Genomic DNA, 19,742 nt, shown 5'->3' with positions numbered 1-19,742 from the left:
AGACACCAAAATGATGGCCCTGCCAGGAGCAGCCCCAGTGTCCTGTGCAGAGCCGTGGCTGATGTCCACGACATGCTCAGAGCAAGGACTAATCCAGAGACGTGGACAGCAGGGCGCACAGTAGTTAAATCCACATGATCTGGAAAATATCTGTGACTGGGTCTTTGTTCCTCTGCATCTGGATTAGTCTTTACAATGACAGAAATAACTGAAACAACAACAAAAAGCAGGCCAGCAACAGATGTTCAACGTCTGTCTGGAATCACATGGAACGTATAAACAACTGGATGTGAGAACCCAGAACCAAAACCAGGCCACAGAGCAACAAAGATAATCTGAGTCTTCCAGGAGGAAATCAGGTGGAATTGAGGTTGGGTAAGGAGAGAAAAATAGGCTTGGTTGCTAATCAAACATGAGAGTTTTGCCAAAGGTTTAATTATCAAATGACTAGAAGGCACTCTTTCACCTTCCCAAGGAGAAATTAAATCCAGGCACGCATATCAGAAAGTTCCATCTGCATGTTGATGGAGTTCTCCGAGGGAATTGTCTTTCCCCAGGGTGAAGAGTAGGAGCTGAGGACAGGACAGGGCAGGGTGGCCAGCCGCAGGCTTGCAGGAAGAAAACATTTTGGGAGCCCTTTGTCTTCTAAGGGCCCGACTCCTCTAAATAAACAAGCACTAGAGAACCTGATCATGTTTGGAGAGAAACTCATGTGCCTGGTGACACAACCTGGTACAAAGGCCAGTGACAGCATCAGGCCCCGCCCCCCCAGGATGCTTTCAAGGCCAAATAAAATGGGGGGCACACAGGGCTGGCCCAGATACCAGCCCACACACTGCCCACACCCCATTGGGAGGAAGGGCTCAGACTTACCATTGGCTTCTGGTGCCGAGGTTGGCTCGTTCTGCAGAGCCAGGGGCACTGCTGTGCCTGATGGGCCTGGGGGCCCTGGGGGACCCTTGGGGCCTGGCATGCCTGGCACCCCGGGCAAGCCTGGCAATCCCCGTGGTCCTGGCACTCCAGGCTCCCCTACAGTGCCCTGTAGTCCCTGGAAGCCAGGAGGGCCCTGGGGGCCAGGGAGTCCGTCCTTGCCTGGTGGGCCCTGGGGGCCTGGGTCCCCACTTGGGCCTTGAGGGCCGGGCTTCCCAGGGGACCCTCGGGAGCCTTTGGGGCCCTGCGAGCCTTTGGAGCCTTTGCCGCCACGCTCTCCAGGGGGGCCAGCAGGCCCAGTCGGGCCTCTCTCACCGGCAGGGCCAGGGGGACCAGGCTCCCCCTTCTCTCCTTTCTGTCCCTTGTTGCCAGTTGGACCAGGGGGTCCCTGGGATCCTCTGTCACCTTTCGGACCCCTGGGGCCAGGAGGACCTAAAACATTAAAAAAAAAAAAGTAAATGGCATAAACATTAAATCCATTGTGAGTGACACTGTATGAAGAACTTATCTTCTTGTAAAATCTCCAATTTAAAAAGTCTTACATACTACAGTTATAGGCTGAGTTATATCCTCCCCCAAATTTAGATGTTGAAGTCCTAACCCCAGCAGCTCAGAATGTGACTGTATTTGGAGAGAGGGTCTTTAAACAGGTGATTAAACTAAAAAGAGGTCATGTGGTGGGCCCCAATCCAATATGACTGGTGTCCTCTAAGGAGAGGAGTTTAGGACACAGACAACACACAGAGGGCAGGCCATGTGAGGCCACAGCAAGAAACTGCCATCTACAAGCCAAGGAGAGAGGCCTCAGAAGAAACAACCCTGGCAACACCTCAGTCTTGGACTTCTAGCTCCCAGAATTGTGAAGAAATAAGCAAACCAATACGCTGGTGTCTTTTTTTTAAAAAACAAGATTTTCTTCAATAAACTCACCTCTCCCACCCCGAGCATTTAGAATGTCTCTTAACAGTGACTCTTTAGTGCCCCCTCACTGCTCTTAATGTTGACCCTGGCAACAGGGGGCCCCTCACTGTTCGCTGTTGACTAAGTTCTCTTAGTCACCTGGAACTGTTTTGTCACCAGTAGAAAAGTCGCACAGGGTGGGATCAAGATTCTCTCTTACTTATTTCCTCTTTTCCTTAATTTGACAAATACTCATTAACTACAAGCACTGTGTTAAGGTGTTGTGGGATAGAGTTGAATTAAGGTAAAATTTGCAATCACGTGTTGAAAGGCACTGACCTGTTAATTCCCTCGGCACAACCAAGCCCCAGCCTTTTCTCTCTGTTGCATCCCATCTCGCTTTCCTGACCCCTCCACCAACGATGCAGGGACACTGCTGTCCTCAGGGCTGAGCCTCACTCACCCATGAACCAGCTCAGGGGAACGGGAGGTCTCTGTGGGGAAGCTGGGTGGGGACTTGCTGCCTAGTGTGGACTGGTGCCCAAACTCTGTGGGCTGGTTTGTTAGTCTAATACTACAAATAGGGAAGGTGGGCTAAAGAAAAAAATTTGGTGGACCATCTAAAAAAGGTGGGGGTGAGAAGGAAAGCAAATACCTGCTCATCCCCATCATCCCATAAAGAAGCTCATTTACCGTAGGATTGTTTTATTTTCTTTAATTTCTCAGGGGTAAGAGAGACACACAACCAGGATCTACATAGTGACTGACAATTTTCAAGGAACTTGCACATACATTATGTCATTTGGCCTTGTCTATGACATATAATTCCCATAGCACAGATGAGGACACATAGGACCAGAGACACCAAGCTATTTGCTCAAGGTTACTTAGCTACTAAGAACAGACATAACAAGGAGAAAAAGACATAGGCAATCACAATCTAGTAATGGAGCTAGGACATGAATTCAGGTCTTCTGATGTTGAAATGAATGTATCTAGGAGGATCCCATTCTCAAAATATTCTACTCCCCAGGATCTTAGAGTTTCTGAGATCTCACACTTCTGCATGTATCAAAGAGACCCACACTTACTCTTTCTACAGAAGCAGAAAGCCTTTAAAGTTAGAAGGATGGGAGTGCTGGGGAAAGGATAGGGAGCCCACCCACCCTAGGTTTCATCTCTCCTGCCCTCCTGCTCCCCCATCCCCACACTGAGGAAAGAACTGTGAAGCAGCCCTTCCCACCTCTGCAGGAGGATCTCCCTCTGCCCCCATGCCCACCCTAGGCCTTGACAGAAGTCCGCCGTACCCTCATCCTATCCATGGTTCCAATCTAACTCATTCATCTCCGTTCTCCCTTAGCAGGAACCTAGGCTCCGGACTTAGCTTTCCGTATTTAAGGCTACCCATGATGTTGCTCATGGATATATTGGCAGGACCTTCAAGGGGGCCCTAAGAGAGTCTATGCTAGTGGCCAGGACTAACTTAAATGCATTCCTTCTAGGGTTATCTGCACCATAAATGGGAGACTTCAGGATGAAGCACCCGCTCCCTGAACCCATTTCATTGACCTCAGCCCACGAGCTCCTGTTGGAACCTCCCTATCTTCAGTTCTCCTGGGCTCTGGGTGGTCCATTTTCATTGGGAAGCTCTGCGAGCACCTCCTACCCAGCGTGTCTGCAACTGAACGTCTCGTCTCTCTGCTGTGTACATCCGTCCACCAGCCCTTCTCCCACCAACCATCACAACCCTCCCCAATCCTTCAGTTGCAACACTAGCGTGGGCTCCTTCCCTTCCTCTGTGTTTCTGGTAGATTTTTACAGGAACCTCTTAACCGATTTTCCTACCTGTGACGCCTCTCCATTCCTTCCACTCCACCTTTGTCTTCCTTAAGCCCAGCTCTGACCTCCATGGGCTCGAGGATATCCAGCCACTACTTGATCAAGGCTCTTCGTGAGCTGGTCTCACATGTGTTTATTCTGTCCTTCCCTGCACTTACACACATCTCTCCTCTTAGAATTTCCTCTGCCCTTATTCATCCGTTTCAGTCCCGATCAATCACTATGTCATCCTCCCAGGCCACTCCAGATGGAAGTTCTTCCTCCTTCTCTAATCTTTTAGCTCTTGTTTGTTCCACTGAGGGCCCTTCCCCATCAAGATCTTGCAGTGCCTGGCATGTAGCCATTATTCACTGAATGTTCATCAAACACATGTGCATTGCTGTTGAAAAGGCCAGCGCTCCAGTGCTAACATTTTGGGACCCAGGAGAGATCAGAAGGGAGAGACTTTTGTGGACCACTGGCCTGCCTGGTGTCCCTCACCTTATTCCAAAAGATACCTCTCCACTCAGTTGATGTTATCAGGTGAACACTGGCTACCCAGTGGAATGATTATGGGGAGATCTATCTTTCCTGACTCTCCTGACACTTAAGAATTGATCCAGTGGGTCTCCTCACCCACAATCTGAGTGTTTTTCTGGTTAACCTGAAGGCTCATTAAATAGCCTGGGCTATTTAGTAAAGATAGGGAAGGTGGAATTTCACGGTTTTCTTTAAAAAAGTATCTTAGTTCCTTTTGGTAGTTGAGGAAGTGTCCTAGAGGTTAATAGTGGGGAAAGTGCCATGTGCATTCCCCCATACGGGATGCAGCATTATGGAAAGGTGTAGTGAAAAATACTGACAGGAGGCCAAAACAACAACAACAAAAGTCTAATATATTTGGAGTAAGAACAAAAATAAAAGTAACTTTTTTCCTCCAATATTCCTGTTTCATTTATGTTCTATGCTGAACCTTAGGAAATCCAAATAATAAAGAAAGTCAATGGGGAAATTTAAAGACCTTAGAAATTCTTCATCCTCATCCTTTTAAAAAATTTTGCTAATAATCAGTGTTTCTCAACTACTCCCATCTGGGGTTGGTGCTATACTTGCGAGCTACGGGAAATGAGTTTACCTGCGACCCTGACATTGTGACCACTCAGGGGCTCGTCTCCCTGTTCTGACAGAGTGATGCGGCAGGGAGATGCATTTCTTCCAGAACACCTTCCTCCAGTGATTGACAGATTCCCAAAGACACACAACTTTCTCTTCCTCTTCTGACATGAATCCAAGACCTCCCTTACCTGGAGTGACAGCTTTTCATTAATCTTATTTCTTTCTGGAGTAGTTTATGGTGTTCAGCTATTTCTCTCTGATCTGGAAGTAGTTGTCAAATGTCCCCACCCCCTCCATATGTAAGCTGTGGCTTGTCTGAAGAATGGCGCCAAACATGGATCCCACAGACAGCACAAGACACCAGCAGATGCTAATTTCCAGATCTTGTAGATATTAGGAAAAGAGTAGATATTAGGAGATGTCTTTGATAAAGATCTAAAATCCTACTTGTGATAGATTTCCCAGCTGGATTATAACAACCTAATTTCTCCATATGAAGTACTATGCCCATCATAAACAGTATATCTCTCTCTTAACATAAAGCTTAATATTCACAAACCGGCAAGCACACTATTACCAATGGCTTTATTCACAGCTGCCCCAGCCTTGCACAAACCACCAGGAAGCTGGCACTGTCTGCCTTCACACTCTGGGTTATGTGAAAATGGATTCTCTGTGTCCCACAGATAAAGGGGTTCACGTAGTATACTTAACTCATTAAGACAGGATAGAAATTTATGGGTTTTTTTTTTCTTTTAAAAAATCATTGAGAAAAAGAGCTAAAACCATTTTGAAAGTCAACATTGTGATCCTCAGAAAAAGTAGATTATGAATGCTGAGATACATTTTCCCCCAGGACCTAGGATGTTGATATCGTTTATTAGCATCTGGATGATCTCAGGCTTTTGGGTCTTACTTGGATTTTTTTATTGGGCAGCTGTGGAAGTGAAAATAAAATGAAATAATATATAAGTCACCCTTCGTGTTTTAAAACCAAAAAAGAAAATGAAGTAAATGTTGGAGTATTTATGAGCTTGTGCAGTAACAACTTGAATCCACTGGAGAAAAGAGTAACGCCACATGTGGAGGCACATGTGATGTCCTGTGGAGAAGTACATTTGAGATTTGCTTTCAAACTGGCTGAAATTTTAACTAAATGTCAAGGGCAATGGGGTGGCTCCCTGGCTCAGGATTCTGAAATGCCAGGATACCCATGCGGCTGGTAAAGCTGTCACACACTCCAGAAATGCCTGAATACAACCAATACCAGAACTCCAAGCAGCCCTGTGTTTGCACGGCCAGCAAAACCTCCACCCTGTGTCCCCCAGGCTCCAGAGCTTTGGGAGCCTTGAAAACCTGAATCCTCTATAACAGTTCAAAGAGCATGGAAGACTTTAAATCACTGGGCCATTTCTGATTTGGCAACCATACTGCAGGGCTTGAGAAGTGCCCAGCCTTATATCCTACCCCTGAGATAAGGTTCAAATATGTTTTCCAACAAAACTGCTGGTGCTTAACAGAAAGAAGAGAAACCACTGTAATTCTTACTGCCACCCAAAATCTTGGAGACTCGATGTTAAGACCCACTGGGGGTAGGGCTGGAAGAGAGACCAGGCAGAACAAAAATAGTGGTATAAGCTGATGCATTTTTCTTCTCATTTAAACATCTATTTTGAAGGCAATTAAATTAATCAAACATTTGTTAAACACCTACAATGTAAAAAAGTTTCTGTTTCACCAAGGTGAAAAGCAATGTACAAATTAAAAAGAAATTTAACAGATATTATGTGGCGATCATTTTGAAGAATAATTTGATTCTTGATCCCCAGTTTAAACAGTTGGGCTTCTGGAAAGCCACGGAAGTCCCTTGTTTCTCACCAGCTGGCCACAGTCTGCTTTTGTGCCTTCTAATGGCTGCTCTCCAGGATCCCAAGACAGGCGGTCTTATTTGGGGAGGTGTTGCAAGAGGGGGCGGTGTCAGACACGGGAGGAACTGAGGCCTTCTGCCCGAGCCTCTTTGCTCTTGTCCCCTGTCCTTTCAGCCTTCCTATGCATCTTTTGAAGTTCGGCTCAAATGTCAATCCCTTACTGCAGTCTTAACCAATTGCTCTCCTGTAATAAATTCTGCATCATTTCAACCTTCCCAAACATGTTATCTGTTCATGGTGGAGGCATGGGTTTGGGAACTAGGCAGACCTGCATTTTGCCCGTCTCTCTTTACTAGCTATTCGACCGTGGGCAAGTTACTCAGGCTCTCTGTGCCTCAGCTCCCTCCCCTGCAGATGGAGAATGCCAATAATTCCTACCTTAAAGAGAGAAAACAATGAAAGCAGACAATTCGTCCAAGTGCTCAGCAGCGTGATTGACATATCACACACACTCCATAAATACGGACTGAAAAAACGAGTGGAAGCTAGCTGTCGGCAGCGCCCGAGTCTGATTCATTTTTTGGACCCAAATCAACCTTCACCCTGTCTGTGTGATTTTATTCTTCATGCACATGACGCTCTATTTTGTGCTCCATTGCAATGTACTGGCTATAGCTGCAGCAGAAGGGAAATCTTTGATAGGAACTGAATTTATTCATACTTGCATGTTATGCTAAGCCCATGCCAGCCCTGCACTCAGCACTTTACATTATCTCATTGACTACTCCTAACTCTAAAAGTGCACACAGATGAGGAAACTGAGGCACAGAGAATTGGTATCTGAATCCAGATCTGTCTGATTCTGGATTCTTGTTCTTACCCATCAAATCTTAAGTCTCAGAAGAGAAGGAAAACATCTCATTGTTCAGGGAGGATGCAACCAACACTCTCCTTGGCTTGCAGGGAACAGCTCAGGGTGTGGCGTAAACCTCCTACCCAAGAGTGTGTGTGAGCAGCCTTCTGCAGCCATACTTAGGATGAAAATCTTTACATTATTTGCAACCAACCAACCAACGAAACAAAAGTTTTTAAGGTTTTTTGGTGGGTGGATGTAGAGATAACTATTGCCAGGATTCAACATCTACAGTGAATCTATAGGATCGAACATCTATTTCCACATTATTATCTAGCTTCACGTCACCAGTGAGCTTTGGCTTCTTAACAAGGCAAATGTCTTATGGGACTGAACCAGATGGTAACCATTGGGGCTCATTAAACACAAGTCAACAAGAATTTCCTGGGAAGCATCAGAGTGTTTTGAATCTTGCAGAGGGGAGCACCATACAAGCCAACATTAATCCATCTAGCTCCATCCATCTTTCCCTCATCCTCAGGGATGAGATCTGCACATACAGAAAGAGGAAGGGTGCAAGAGATGAGAAGTGTGGAAGGAACCCTTTGCATTCGGAAATGGAGTTCTTCCCTCCGTCTCTTGCTCTCTCAGAATACTTGTTGGTGTCCCTGGTCTGGAGGGAATTGAACAGATTGAATAGAAGGGAGGTAGCTCGGTTGGCTTGGGAAGTTTCTCAGGTCAACTCACAGAAAGTGCAGTGAACAACCAGGAATAAATGGTCCCAAGAATATATGGAACAGTGTATGTGAAAAAGAAAATATTCAGAAACCAGGCTCTGAGGCATTGCAGAAACACTGAATCAAGAACCTCATTCTAATAGACATCTCCCACTAAATAGGCCTTTCTGTACTTCCCTCGTCTGTACTGTCAGCCACCTCATTGCTCACACTAAAAACTTAGGAGACACCCCATTCCCCTCTTTCCCTCACTCCCCACGGCTGAGTCTCCAGCAGGTTCTGCTGATCGCCCTTGCCCAGCTACACACACCAACCCCACCCCATGTTCAACTTCTGTCCATACCACCCCCCGACCCCCACAACACGCAGGTGCCTCTTGCTGCCTCTTTAGGTCTGGGTGCACTGGGCAGGGAATTCCAGGGTCCTGGGCACCAAACATGGTCAGGAAGGGGTTAGCGAGGGCTCTGAATATTCACAGCCCTTTGAACCTGTGGATTCCTCACATTGGTGGGGGCTCGGCTGGGGCTGCCCTTGACTCCAGCTCCAAACTCCTTCTGACGAGGAGACCACGTCCCCTACCTCCACGGCTGCCATTCTATCCCAAATCACCCATAACTGCTCCACAGCCTCTCGGGGACCCCTGCTGCCACCCTTGCTCTCCTGTAATCCACCCTCCCCCAACACCTGGAATGACCTTTAAAAAATATCAATTAGATCATATCACCACCTTCCTTTCACTCCCCCCGCCCCATTAGAATAAAATCCCAACTCCCTGACCTTACATGATCCTTCTGGGGCAGCTGGGGACAGGGAGGAGGGGCATACACTTTCAGTGACTATCCTCAGAGACACCGGACAGCCTGGCTCAAATCCTGTTTAGCTACTTACCATTTGTGTCAACTGGAGTGAGTACTCATTCCTCTCTAAGCCTTAGTTTCCTCATCTATAAACTGTCAATGAGGCTGTAAGTTGTCAGGATTCACCAGGATGGTTTGTGAAAAGCACTCAGCACACTTACACTATTATTAGCTGATAAAAATAATAATAATGGAAGCATTTACTAATTTAAATCCAGCATCTGAATCTTCAACTATGAGTTTTTCATATGTTTACTTAAGCTGACAAGCCGTGCTGTCTATCAACTAAGTATATCAGAAATTTCCTTGCGGAAGACAAGCTTGTTTAAGCTTAGTTAAGCTACTGGAATAATAAAACTATTAAATCAATAGCTAGAAACACCCAGAATACCCTGAGAGGATTGTCTAACACAATACAGTTCCAAGAGACATTTCGAAAGCTCTCGTTTTATAAGGATGCACATCGGCTGTGATCTGTCCTCATTTTGAACTTAGGTTGAAAAAGAATAGAGAAAAACACAAGCACTGAAGAACTTTCTTTTCATTTGCAGGCCCACCCCTCATTCGGAATATGTCTGGTACCTACAATATCCCTGACTTGCAATTGTCCAGCCCCTCTGGAGTTGGGGGCACCTATATTGCTCAGGGAAACCATTATATTTTCAGGTAACATCCATTTTTATAAAGCACATTCTATAAAACCAAAATTGATCTTCCTTTAACAAAACCTGCTAATTGTTTTTCATTTGGCTGGCATCCTGGTACCAATCCAGCTTCCTAGATCATTTTGGATTATGCTTCTATCACCATTAGCTAGTATACACAGTCTCATGTCACGTGAGTATTGGATGATCAGGTCACCCACATCCTCGTGCTAGCCACTGACAAAGCTGTTGAACAGGGTGCTGCCATCTGCCATCCAGACCTGCCTCCAGGCTCCTGGGGCTCACTGACTACCACTCTACATGCCTGGTCATCTGACCAACTGGTGGACACACCCTAGGGTGACTCCCATGATTCATGTTCTTGTATAATTCTTCCCCAAGTGTGGGACTGTGACTTGCTTCTAACCAACAAAATATGGCAAAGGTGAGGGGATGTCACTCCCTTGATGAGGCAACAGTATTCAAGGATCCATCTTAAACTGGAGTGAGAAAGACTCCTTGCTGGCTCTGAAGAAGCTGCAATGTTGTGAGATGGCTGCATGGCAGGGAACTGTGGGTGGCTCTGGAAGCTAAGAGTGGTTCCTAGTTGACAACCAGAAAGAGAACAGGAACCTCAACCTTAGTCTCAAAAAGATGAATTATGCCAAGAACCTGAGGGAATGTGGAAATGGATCTTTCCCCAGTTGAGCTTCTGATGAAACCATGGCCTTTCAATAAGCCTGCAGCCTGGTGCGATCCTGAGCACAGGACCCACCTAAGCTGTGCCTGGACTCCTGACTCACAGAAGCTGTGAGATAATAAACGGTGTTGTTTTAAGCTGCTGCTCTGTGGTAATTTGTTATGCAGCACAGAAGAGTAATGCAAACAATATTCAGCTAACCATACTGTAATCCAGCACCTATTTCTCCACCTTGTTCTTATTAAGGGTATCACTGCCAGATGCCTGGGTGAAATTGATATATACTGTTTTTCATTCTCCTACTTTAACCAATCTAATAACTCTGTTAATATATAGAAATAAGATGGGTCTACCTGCCTTTTTCTCAGCGAACTCACTCTGATGACTGCAGCTTTCTTAAAAGCTCACAAATTGTCCTTTCAATGATCTCTTCTCAAATATTTCTTCGACTTGGCAAACTCCCTATTCTATTTAGTGTATAGAATCTACTTTTGTCCCCTTTTTGAAAATCAGGACTCCATTTGCTTTTAGCCTGTCTTCTGATGTCCTAAAGTTCTCTTGATTTTAAGCCACCTAAAGGCAAGGGCCTATCTGCTGTTCTTTGGATACCCCAGAGTGCTGAGCCCAGCATCTTCCACACAGTACTTTCAACTCAAAACCTCTGAAAATAGTTTATAACTGGAAAATACTGTCAATATATGGTTGCAGCAAATCTTCGAAAGTAGACAATCTGAGTCAAGGATTTTCAATTTATATGAATGACCTGGATGATAGTAAAACTCAAATTTTATATGCAAGTCACACTGTTTCATTCCTGTTTGGAAACAGGAATCCCTTAATGGTAGTTTTGTGATGTAAAAGAATTAATCTTGCTTTCGGAGGGGCCCAATTTATACTGGCATTGAAATAAGTAGAGAAAATCCAAATTAACCAATCTTTCATTCAACATATAATTTGTGGAGTGCCTTTGAGGACTGTCCACAAATTCCTAGTCACACATCTTTTCAAGATGTGGGGCTTAATTCCATTCCCCTTGAGTGTGAGCTGGACTTAGGGACTTATTTCTAAAGAACAGAATATGGTGTATGTGATGGTATGTGACTTCTGAGACCAGGTCATAAAAAGCATCATGGCTTCCTTCTTGCTCTCTCTCTTGGATCACTCGCTCTGGAAGTGGCCAGCTGCCATGCTGTGAGGACACTCAAGCAGTTTCACACGGAGAGGAACTGAGGCCTTCTGTCAAGAGCCATGTGAACGAGCCATGTTGGAAGCAGACCTTCCAGCCCCAGTCAAGCCTTCAGATGACTGCAGCCCTGGCTAATATCTTGACTATAATCTCATGAGACATACTGAGTCAGGACCACCAGTTAAGCCACTCCTGAATTCCTGACCCACAGAAACTATGACACGATAAATATTTCTTGTTTTAAATTGCCAAGTTTTAGGGTAATTTATTATGCAACAATGGGTAACAAATACACACACAAATCTAGAATTTTCACCTACCTTGTAGTATTGTAAAATTCTTGATGAGCTGACCATGCTTGGAGTCCACCAGCTTCATTTCTTCCATAATCACTGACAAATTGGCCACTTCAGTGTCTAACCTTGACCTCATTACATCTTGTTGCATCCTGAGAGAAACAGAATCCAAACGGATATTGGCCAGTGTATTATTCAAGGAGGTCAGGTCATCCGTGTGTTTGGTTAGAGTATCCGTGCAAGTGGTCCTGACTTCATTCAGATTGCTGGTCAGCGTCCGCAGGTGGTGGGCCGTGTAGCTGATATTGCTAATGATGTTCACGATATCCGTCTCAAAGAGTTGGAAGCGTTCCTCCAGTTGGCTAAACTTGGTGGCTGTTCTATTCTCTGCATCCTTGTGTAAGTCCTGAAGGTCTTTCAGGTTCTGCTCGTTGGCTTGTGAGATAGTAGTGATGTTGTCCATCTGACCTGTAAATGAGCTGAGCTGGCTGTTCATATCCTCAAGTGTATCGTTGTTGGCTTTGGCCAAGGCAGAGTTGTTGGCAGCCAGTGTCTGCAAGCTCTGTACTTTCTCCTTCAGCCAATCGGTGTCCTTCTTGGCTTGAAGGAAAACCTGCTGCAGATTTTGGAAGTCGTTCTTGATTCGCTGGATAGCCTGGCTTGTGTCATCCACAGACTGCTGCAGATTTGTGATGAGGTTCCTCTGCTGCACCTGGGTCATGTTCAGGTTGTTGAGGTTCATAATGACCACATTATGAGAATACATTTGGTTCTGCAGATTGCCCTGGAGCACACTGGTATCTTGTTGTAGATTCGTGACATAGCCATTATATGCCTGGAGGGTTTTGTTGACAGTGGTGATGAGGAAAGAGTTATTCTCCAAAGTTTCTTTCAGTTGACTTTGTCTGTCCACCAGTGCATCCCCAGTTGCCTGTAACTTCTCCAGCATATCTTTGTTCTTGCTGGTTTTTTCTGTAATCTCACGAAGCTGTTGACGAAGATCTAGAATGCCTGATCTGAAGGTAGAAAGTTCTGAGTTGGTGCTTATAGCTTTCTTCCCAGTTTGGTCCCCTGGAATAAGAAATGTTTGTTACTTAGATCACTGGTATGGAGAAGTGTTCAGGCAAGGTCAAAGATACCAACACGTAACTGGTATGCACTGCATCTCAGATATAAAATTTGTGTTATATGTGGACTGCTCCGCATTCGCAAAATCCACATATATATTAAAACTGGGCCCTGGGATATCAGAAAGGGTGCTCAGGACTAGGACTGACAAACTTGGGCAAACACTTTTCTCAGAGGGAAGCAGAATTTACTGGATTCTAGGGCTCTGGGCAGGGTGTCAAAAAGGAAATAACCTTTCGAATTCACCAAAATTCCTTTTTTAAAAATGAAAACAAAAATCAAGGAATAAAATAGGCTTGAATCTTTTATTTTTATAAATTAATTTCTACAATTCTATGCAGTTTAAAATATTTAAAATAGGAATTTACTGAGCATTTATAAAAGAGCTTTTAATAAAGGGTACTTGTGGTTCTTTTCAGTCAGGATTGATCTTCGGATTTTATTTGGCACATAATAGCTTTTTGGGCAGGATTCAACTCCAAAATTGGTCCTTAACTTTAAAAATTTAAAAGTCTTTGGATTAAATCATGAGGAATGACTCAACACATAAAACAAAAATTAAATGTCCTTCAGGGTGAATTGGAGTTCATATCTACATCATTCTAAAATGCTGTGGTCATTTATACAAAGTAGAGTTAGGCGACTCCACTTAATGGTGCACTCTTGTTGCAGATTACCTAATTTTTTCAGGTCACTTTCCACTGCTGTGAGCTTGTCATCATAGGTTTGGCGAGATGTTTCCATGCCACCTGTGACATTGTCCATTTTCTCTACAACTAAGATTTGGAAAATGATGCATTAGTATAAATAACGGCTCATATTTTATTTTTCAGTTTCAAGCCACGAGATCTATTCACTACATAATAAAGGAAACAGGTTGAAACAAAAAGTATAATTGAGATTAAATACTGGGGAAAAGCCATTCTTTTAGAAATACCAATAACTTACTTGTCACAAAATCCAGTGAAAGCTGTATGTTCTTAACTGTTCTTAAAATTCTGTAATAATTCAAATGTTTCAGAAATTCTTTGGAACTAATTAAAAATTTCTATGTACTACAGAAGTCCTCAGTCTGTATTATTTCCTATATTAGTTTCCACAGATAGAAACAGAATACTGTAATCCTTTATAAAATTTTGTCACCCATCAGGCTCCCAAACATTCCTGGCAGGTGGGCCTCACTTACCTAGAAGGGGATTCCACTGGCAAAGAACACCTGGCTCAAGTCTACACACAACGTCATGGTAGAAGGGGCACAAAGGCAAGAGTGTTTGCCTCTTTCTGTTTTTCTTTAGTGACAACTGAATCTGTAGTTTGTCAATTCCAAAGCTGATGCCTAAAGTGGTGTTTCCAAACAATGATTTATCAAGTTTTTTTACATTTTTGTTTTTGTTTTTAAACATTTTCTTGATTGTATATGACAGGGAAAGTTAGTGGTGCAATGTCCAATAAAAGCTTCAATTCTTATTTGTACTGAGAAGGCAGTGATTCTCTATGGTTACGGATTCAAGTTTATGTTTCTAAAATGTCTAACAAGAGGATATTTCTCCACAAGTGACTTGTGTGAGATCTAACCTCTAGCAGCTTGGGATCAAGTCTGACTGTCTTTCTTGGTACCAGTAAGCTTTAAAAAAATGACTTTTTTTTTTAAAGCATGAATATGCTTTGTATATTAATTGGGAGAGAATGGACCCAGTTTGTTTTATTTATCAAGTGTTCTACCCACACATGACTGTGTGAGAAGATTTTCTGAGATCCTATCAAGAAATAAAGTAAGTTCCTATGTATTTGTGGGACTCAGCGTGAACCAGCTGCATGGATCCTGGACCTGTCCCTGGAGCAGCTCTCTAAGTTCTCTCTCAAGCTCCTCCCGTCTGGCCATGAAATGTGTGCACTGCACCAAATGCTTTTTCTTATCTGAACCTTCCCAAGTGTTCTTCTCTCCATCTAGAATGTTCTTCCCTGGCCTCTTCACAGAGCTGAGTCCTATTTCAAGACTTAGCTCATCACTTCCTATGGGAAACCTTTGCTGAAGTGTGTCTTGAAGAATTATCTTGGCAGGTAGTCCTCTTCCTATCGCAGCATGCACCACACTGTTGTGGCTTGTTTACTGGGATCCTTTTAGGCAGGAAAATCTGTATTCAGTTTTCTATCCAGCTCTTAGTTCAGTGTGTGGCACTTAGTAGGTGTTCAATCAATATTTATTTATTATGCCATTGATTTAAATAAGTGAGAATCTGCCTGCTGGCTGCTGAGGCCTGTGAAAAATCAGCTGAGCTAAGATCATGCAAACAAACCTAGTATTCAACCAACCCAGGGAAGCCTCAGCATTGGCAAGGACTATGACACATTGTTGAATAATTATTGCTTTTTAATTACTATATAGACACAGAGATATAGTTATAATAATCTGTACCTTAGGGTTGTTTGATAGACATGCATACTCCCAAATCCCTGGAAACTCTGAAGAACCAAATGTTTCATAAGGATTTTAGCAAAGCTAAATTAAAAAAAAAAATAAAATGGGGAATGTTTACAAGTTTAGGTTCAGTTTTGATCCTCAAATCAAAACATATGCCTCAGTCTGTCCTCAAACCACACGCAGGATCTCAAGTCCTGCCCTTCTTTCCTGGAAGCCAAAGAAACCTCTAAATATGCTGACAGTCAGTCATTTTCTGCCCTCTCTAATTTTTCTTCCATTTTAGCTTTAAAAAACACAGAACTATTATGGATAGCAAATGCAGGTTTGCGTAGAGTAAAAGGAATAAACATATTCACTAAAAACCAAAAAAACCCCGAAACTGTTCACTTTGTCTCCCATGCAGCAAGGAAACTATCTGCCTTTCCCACAAGTGCTAAGGAACTAGTTACATACACTGGGGTGTGTCTATGTTTAAAAATAGGAGCTGGGTATAAAGCTACAAGCTTCAGGGCTGCAATGCTGGCAGTTTGCTACTGCATAAAAATACCAGACTGACAGAGACGCAGAACTAACAGTTGCTGTAACAGCACACAGCATTTTCACTAGGCTTTACACTCACTTTATTAGCACAAATTCTCAATCAGGAACACAGCATCACAGCCATCCTATCTTACCCTAGAAACTCCCAGTCTATAGACGTAAACCTCAGTTTGTAGATCATTCTCATAGGAGGAAAATGAACAGGAAACACAGAAGGGTTCCCAGCAGCCTGGTTTCTCACATGCTTCTCTTTACTGGAAACTATTTCTTGATGTAGAATTTTTCTTCAGATTGCACTTATGCACGGCATAACGATATATTCATCAACAACCAACTGCATATATGACAATGGTCCCGTAAGATTATAGTGGCTCTACCGTATAGCCTAGGTTTGTGTAGGTACACTAGGGTGCTCGCACAATGATGAAACAGCCTAGACACATTTCTCAGAATGTATCCCCATCATTAAGTGATGCATCACTGTATTGGTGTTTCACGTATTATACCCGAAGAGCTGTCTCTCTTCAAGGACCCAAAGTGTAATTCTCTAGGATAATCTGACAATAATATCTTCCTATAAAAGCACTTTGGTATCATCCCTTGACCTGGGCCACTAACCTCGTCTTCTGTTGTCTTGATTCCAATCACGCTTTAAGGCCCACTCAAAGTCTCCCCACACCCTTGCACTAAGCCTTCCCTATGATTTGATTCCATACCACACCAACCAAACCTTTCTTTACCTGACTGCTAATAATAACAGCCTCTATTTACTGAGTGCCTATTCTTTGCAAGGTACATCACACCGTCACTATGGTTAATCCTCACGACTCTTATTTTACAACTGAAGAAACTGAGGCTCAGAGATGTTCAGTAATTTTCCCAGAATCACACAGCTTGTAAGTGACTAAGTGGATACCAGGCTGGGAGATTTAACTCCAACATCTGTGCTCTTTCTATAACTCCACATCACCTCTCATTTAGTATTTCTCTTTCTGAAATCTGGTTTCCTCCAGTAAAACATCCCTTGAGGGGAAAGGTGATGACTTCATTACCTGCATTCTCTTTAAATTCATCATCACCACATGTTTACTAAGCATCTACCTTCCATGTGGCATAGTGCTAGATACTGAGGACACAGGAGACATAGGCCTCAGCCCCAGCCCTTGAGGACAGGGAACTAGAACAGAGCCCAGAGCTCTTACCTGGTGCTCACAAGCATTTGCACCAGATTGATCATGGTACAGAGGGATAAGCACACCTTCTCGTTGGTATCTGGCACTTCCCAGTAATACCAGTTACACTCTCCTGGAATTCAAAAAGGCATTTCTAGCTTGAACACTATATCTCAGGTTTCATTACAGAAACACAGAACATCTTGTTGTAGAGTGTTACCTTGGATTCTAAAAAGCTCTACAGTGTGATCTGATGAGCATTTTGAAAGCCTATTTATCCAGTTGTAATTGCTACTTTGGCAGAGCTTAGCAGCAAAGGAGATATTCTGTGACTAGGAATGTTGAGTTAAAGGAGATTCTTATTGAGAAAGACTTTCTGTCTTTCTTCTTTCTCCTAATTACCTTAAGAAGGCTGCCTGCTGGGCAGGACAATGGAGTAGGATTTTCGTGTTTGCAGAGTGTTCTGGAAGACACATGACCTATTGAACTTAAGAGATGGCTCCTACCATGGAAGCTCCATTGACTAATGATAAAAAGCCCAGGTCAGAGGGTGTAATTGTCCAAGATTAGTTTTCTGCAAAATGGCTGACATGCCCCATGGTCACAGCACTCTACACACCCCACCTGGATGAACAAGTGATTCTCTGGCTTGTTCAGCAAATTCTCTACAAGAAACTTTGTTCTATCCTAACTTTAGCTGCGCAAATGACATAGAAGGACACGTAAAGAACAACTTTGAGGAAAACGATGTGGAGTTGCCTTTGCCAACTCTGACAGATAAAGGAGTTTCTATTTCATTTCCTTTAGACTTCTCCTTCAAGGAATCATTAGAGACTACTATAAACAACTACTATACGCCAACAAATTCGAAAATTTAGAGGAAATGGATAAATTTCTGAATACACACAAACTACCAAGACTGAACCAAGAAGACATAGAAAATCTGAACAGACCAATAACAATCAGAGATTGAAGCTGTAATCAGCAGTCTCTCAACAAAGAAAAGCCCCAGACCAGATGGCTTCATTGCAGATTTCTACCAAACGTTTAAGGAAGAATACTAATTCTCTATAAACTATTCCAAAAAATTGAAAAAGTGGCCATTTTCCCAAACTCATTCTATGAGGCAAACATCACCCAGACAAAGACACAACAAAAAAACTACAGGCCAATATATTTGATGAATATAGATGCAAAAATTCTCAGTAAAATAATTTTTACTGTAACACATACATAAAATTATACACCATGATCAAGTGGAATTCATCCCAGGGATGCAAGGTTGGTTCAACATATGCTAGTTAATAAATGCAATATACCACATCAACAATATCAAAGACAAAACCATATGATTATCTCTATAGACACTGAAAAAGCATTTGACAAAATTCTACATTCATTCATGGTAAAGACTCTATAAATTAAGTATAGAAGGAAAGTATCTCAACACAACTAAAGCCGTATATGACAAACCCACTGCCAATATTATCCTGAATGGGGAAAAGTTGAAAGCTTTTCATTTAATAACAGGAACAAAACAAGGATGCCCACTCTCAACACTCCTATAACATAGTATTGGAAGTACTGGCCAGAGCAATCAGGGAAGGAAGGAAGTAAAGGGCATCCAGATTTGAAAGGATGAAGTCAAATTGTCCCTGTTTTTAGATGATATGATCCTATATAAAGAACAGCCTAAAGACTCTACAAAAAAACTCTTAGAGTAGACAAATGATTTCAGCAAAGTTGCAGAATACAAAACAACACACAAAAATCAGTAGCATTTTTATACTCCAACAGTGAAATAATAGAAAAAGAAATCAAGAAAGTAAGCCCATTTACAATAGTCACCCAAAAAATGAAATACCTAGGAATAAAGTTAATCAAGGATGTGAAAAATCTCTACGGTGAGAACTACAAACTACTGTTGAGAGAAATTAAAGGGGACACAAGAAGATGGAAAGATATCCCATGATCTTGGACTGGAAGAATTAACTTTGTGAAAATGTCCATACTATCCAAAGTGATCTATAGATTCAACACAATCCCCATCAAAATTCCAATGACATTCTTCTCAGAAATGGAAAAAACAACTCTAACATTCATATGGAATAACAAAAGACCAAAAACAGCCAAAGCAATCTTGAGCAAAAAAGTGAAGCTGGAGGCATAACACTACCTGATGTCAAAGTATACTACAAAGCTATAGTAACCAAAACAGCATGGTACTGGCATAAAAACAGACACACAGACCAATGGAACAGAATAGAGAATCCAGAAGTCAACCCATACACCTACAGCCATCTGTTCTTTGACAAAGGCACCAAGAATACACACTGGTGAGGAGACTGCCTCTTCAGTACGTGGTGCTGGGAAAATTGGACATCCATATGTAGAAGAATGAAATTAGACCCATACCTCTTGCCATATACCAAAATCAACTCAAAAGGGATTAAAGAATTAAATATACATCCTGAAACAATAAAACTCCTAAAAGAAAGTATAGGGGAAACACTTCAGGAAGTAGGATTGGGCACAGATTTTATGAAAACAACCCCCAAAGCACAGGCAACCAAAGGAA

General features: G+C 42.9%; 1 protein-coding gene across 1 annotated transcript in view; it reads right to left on the bottom strand.

Annotated features, from left to right (window-relative positions):
• Window positions 1-19,742, bottom strand: part of COLEC12 (collectin subfamily member 12) — a 149,249-nt gene that overhangs the window by 11,081 nt on the left and 118,426 nt on the right. Inside the window, exons 4-6 of the mRNA XM_063076627.1 lie at window positions 13,708-13,806; window positions 11,927-12,973; window positions 874-1,362 (exon numbers count right to left, since the gene is read on the bottom strand). Of these exons, the coding sequence (XP_062932697.1) occupies window positions 874-1,362; window positions 11,927-12,973; window positions 13,708-13,806 (1,635 nt within the window). The remainder of the gene's footprint in view (window positions 1-873; window positions 1,363-11,926; window positions 12,974-13,707; window positions 13,807-19,742) is intronic.

This window comes from Cynocephalus volans, chromosome 13 (genome assembly GCF_027409185.1).
Source record: "Cynocephalus volans isolate mCynVol1 chromosome 13, mCynVol1.pri, whole genome shotgun sequence".
NCBI classification, from domain to species: domain Eukaryota; kingdom Metazoa; phylum Chordata; class Mammalia; order Dermoptera; family Cynocephalidae; genus Cynocephalus; species Cynocephalus volans.
The sequence above is the reverse complement of the archived record's forward strand: the minus strand, read 5'-3'. Positions and strand labels throughout refer to the sequence as shown.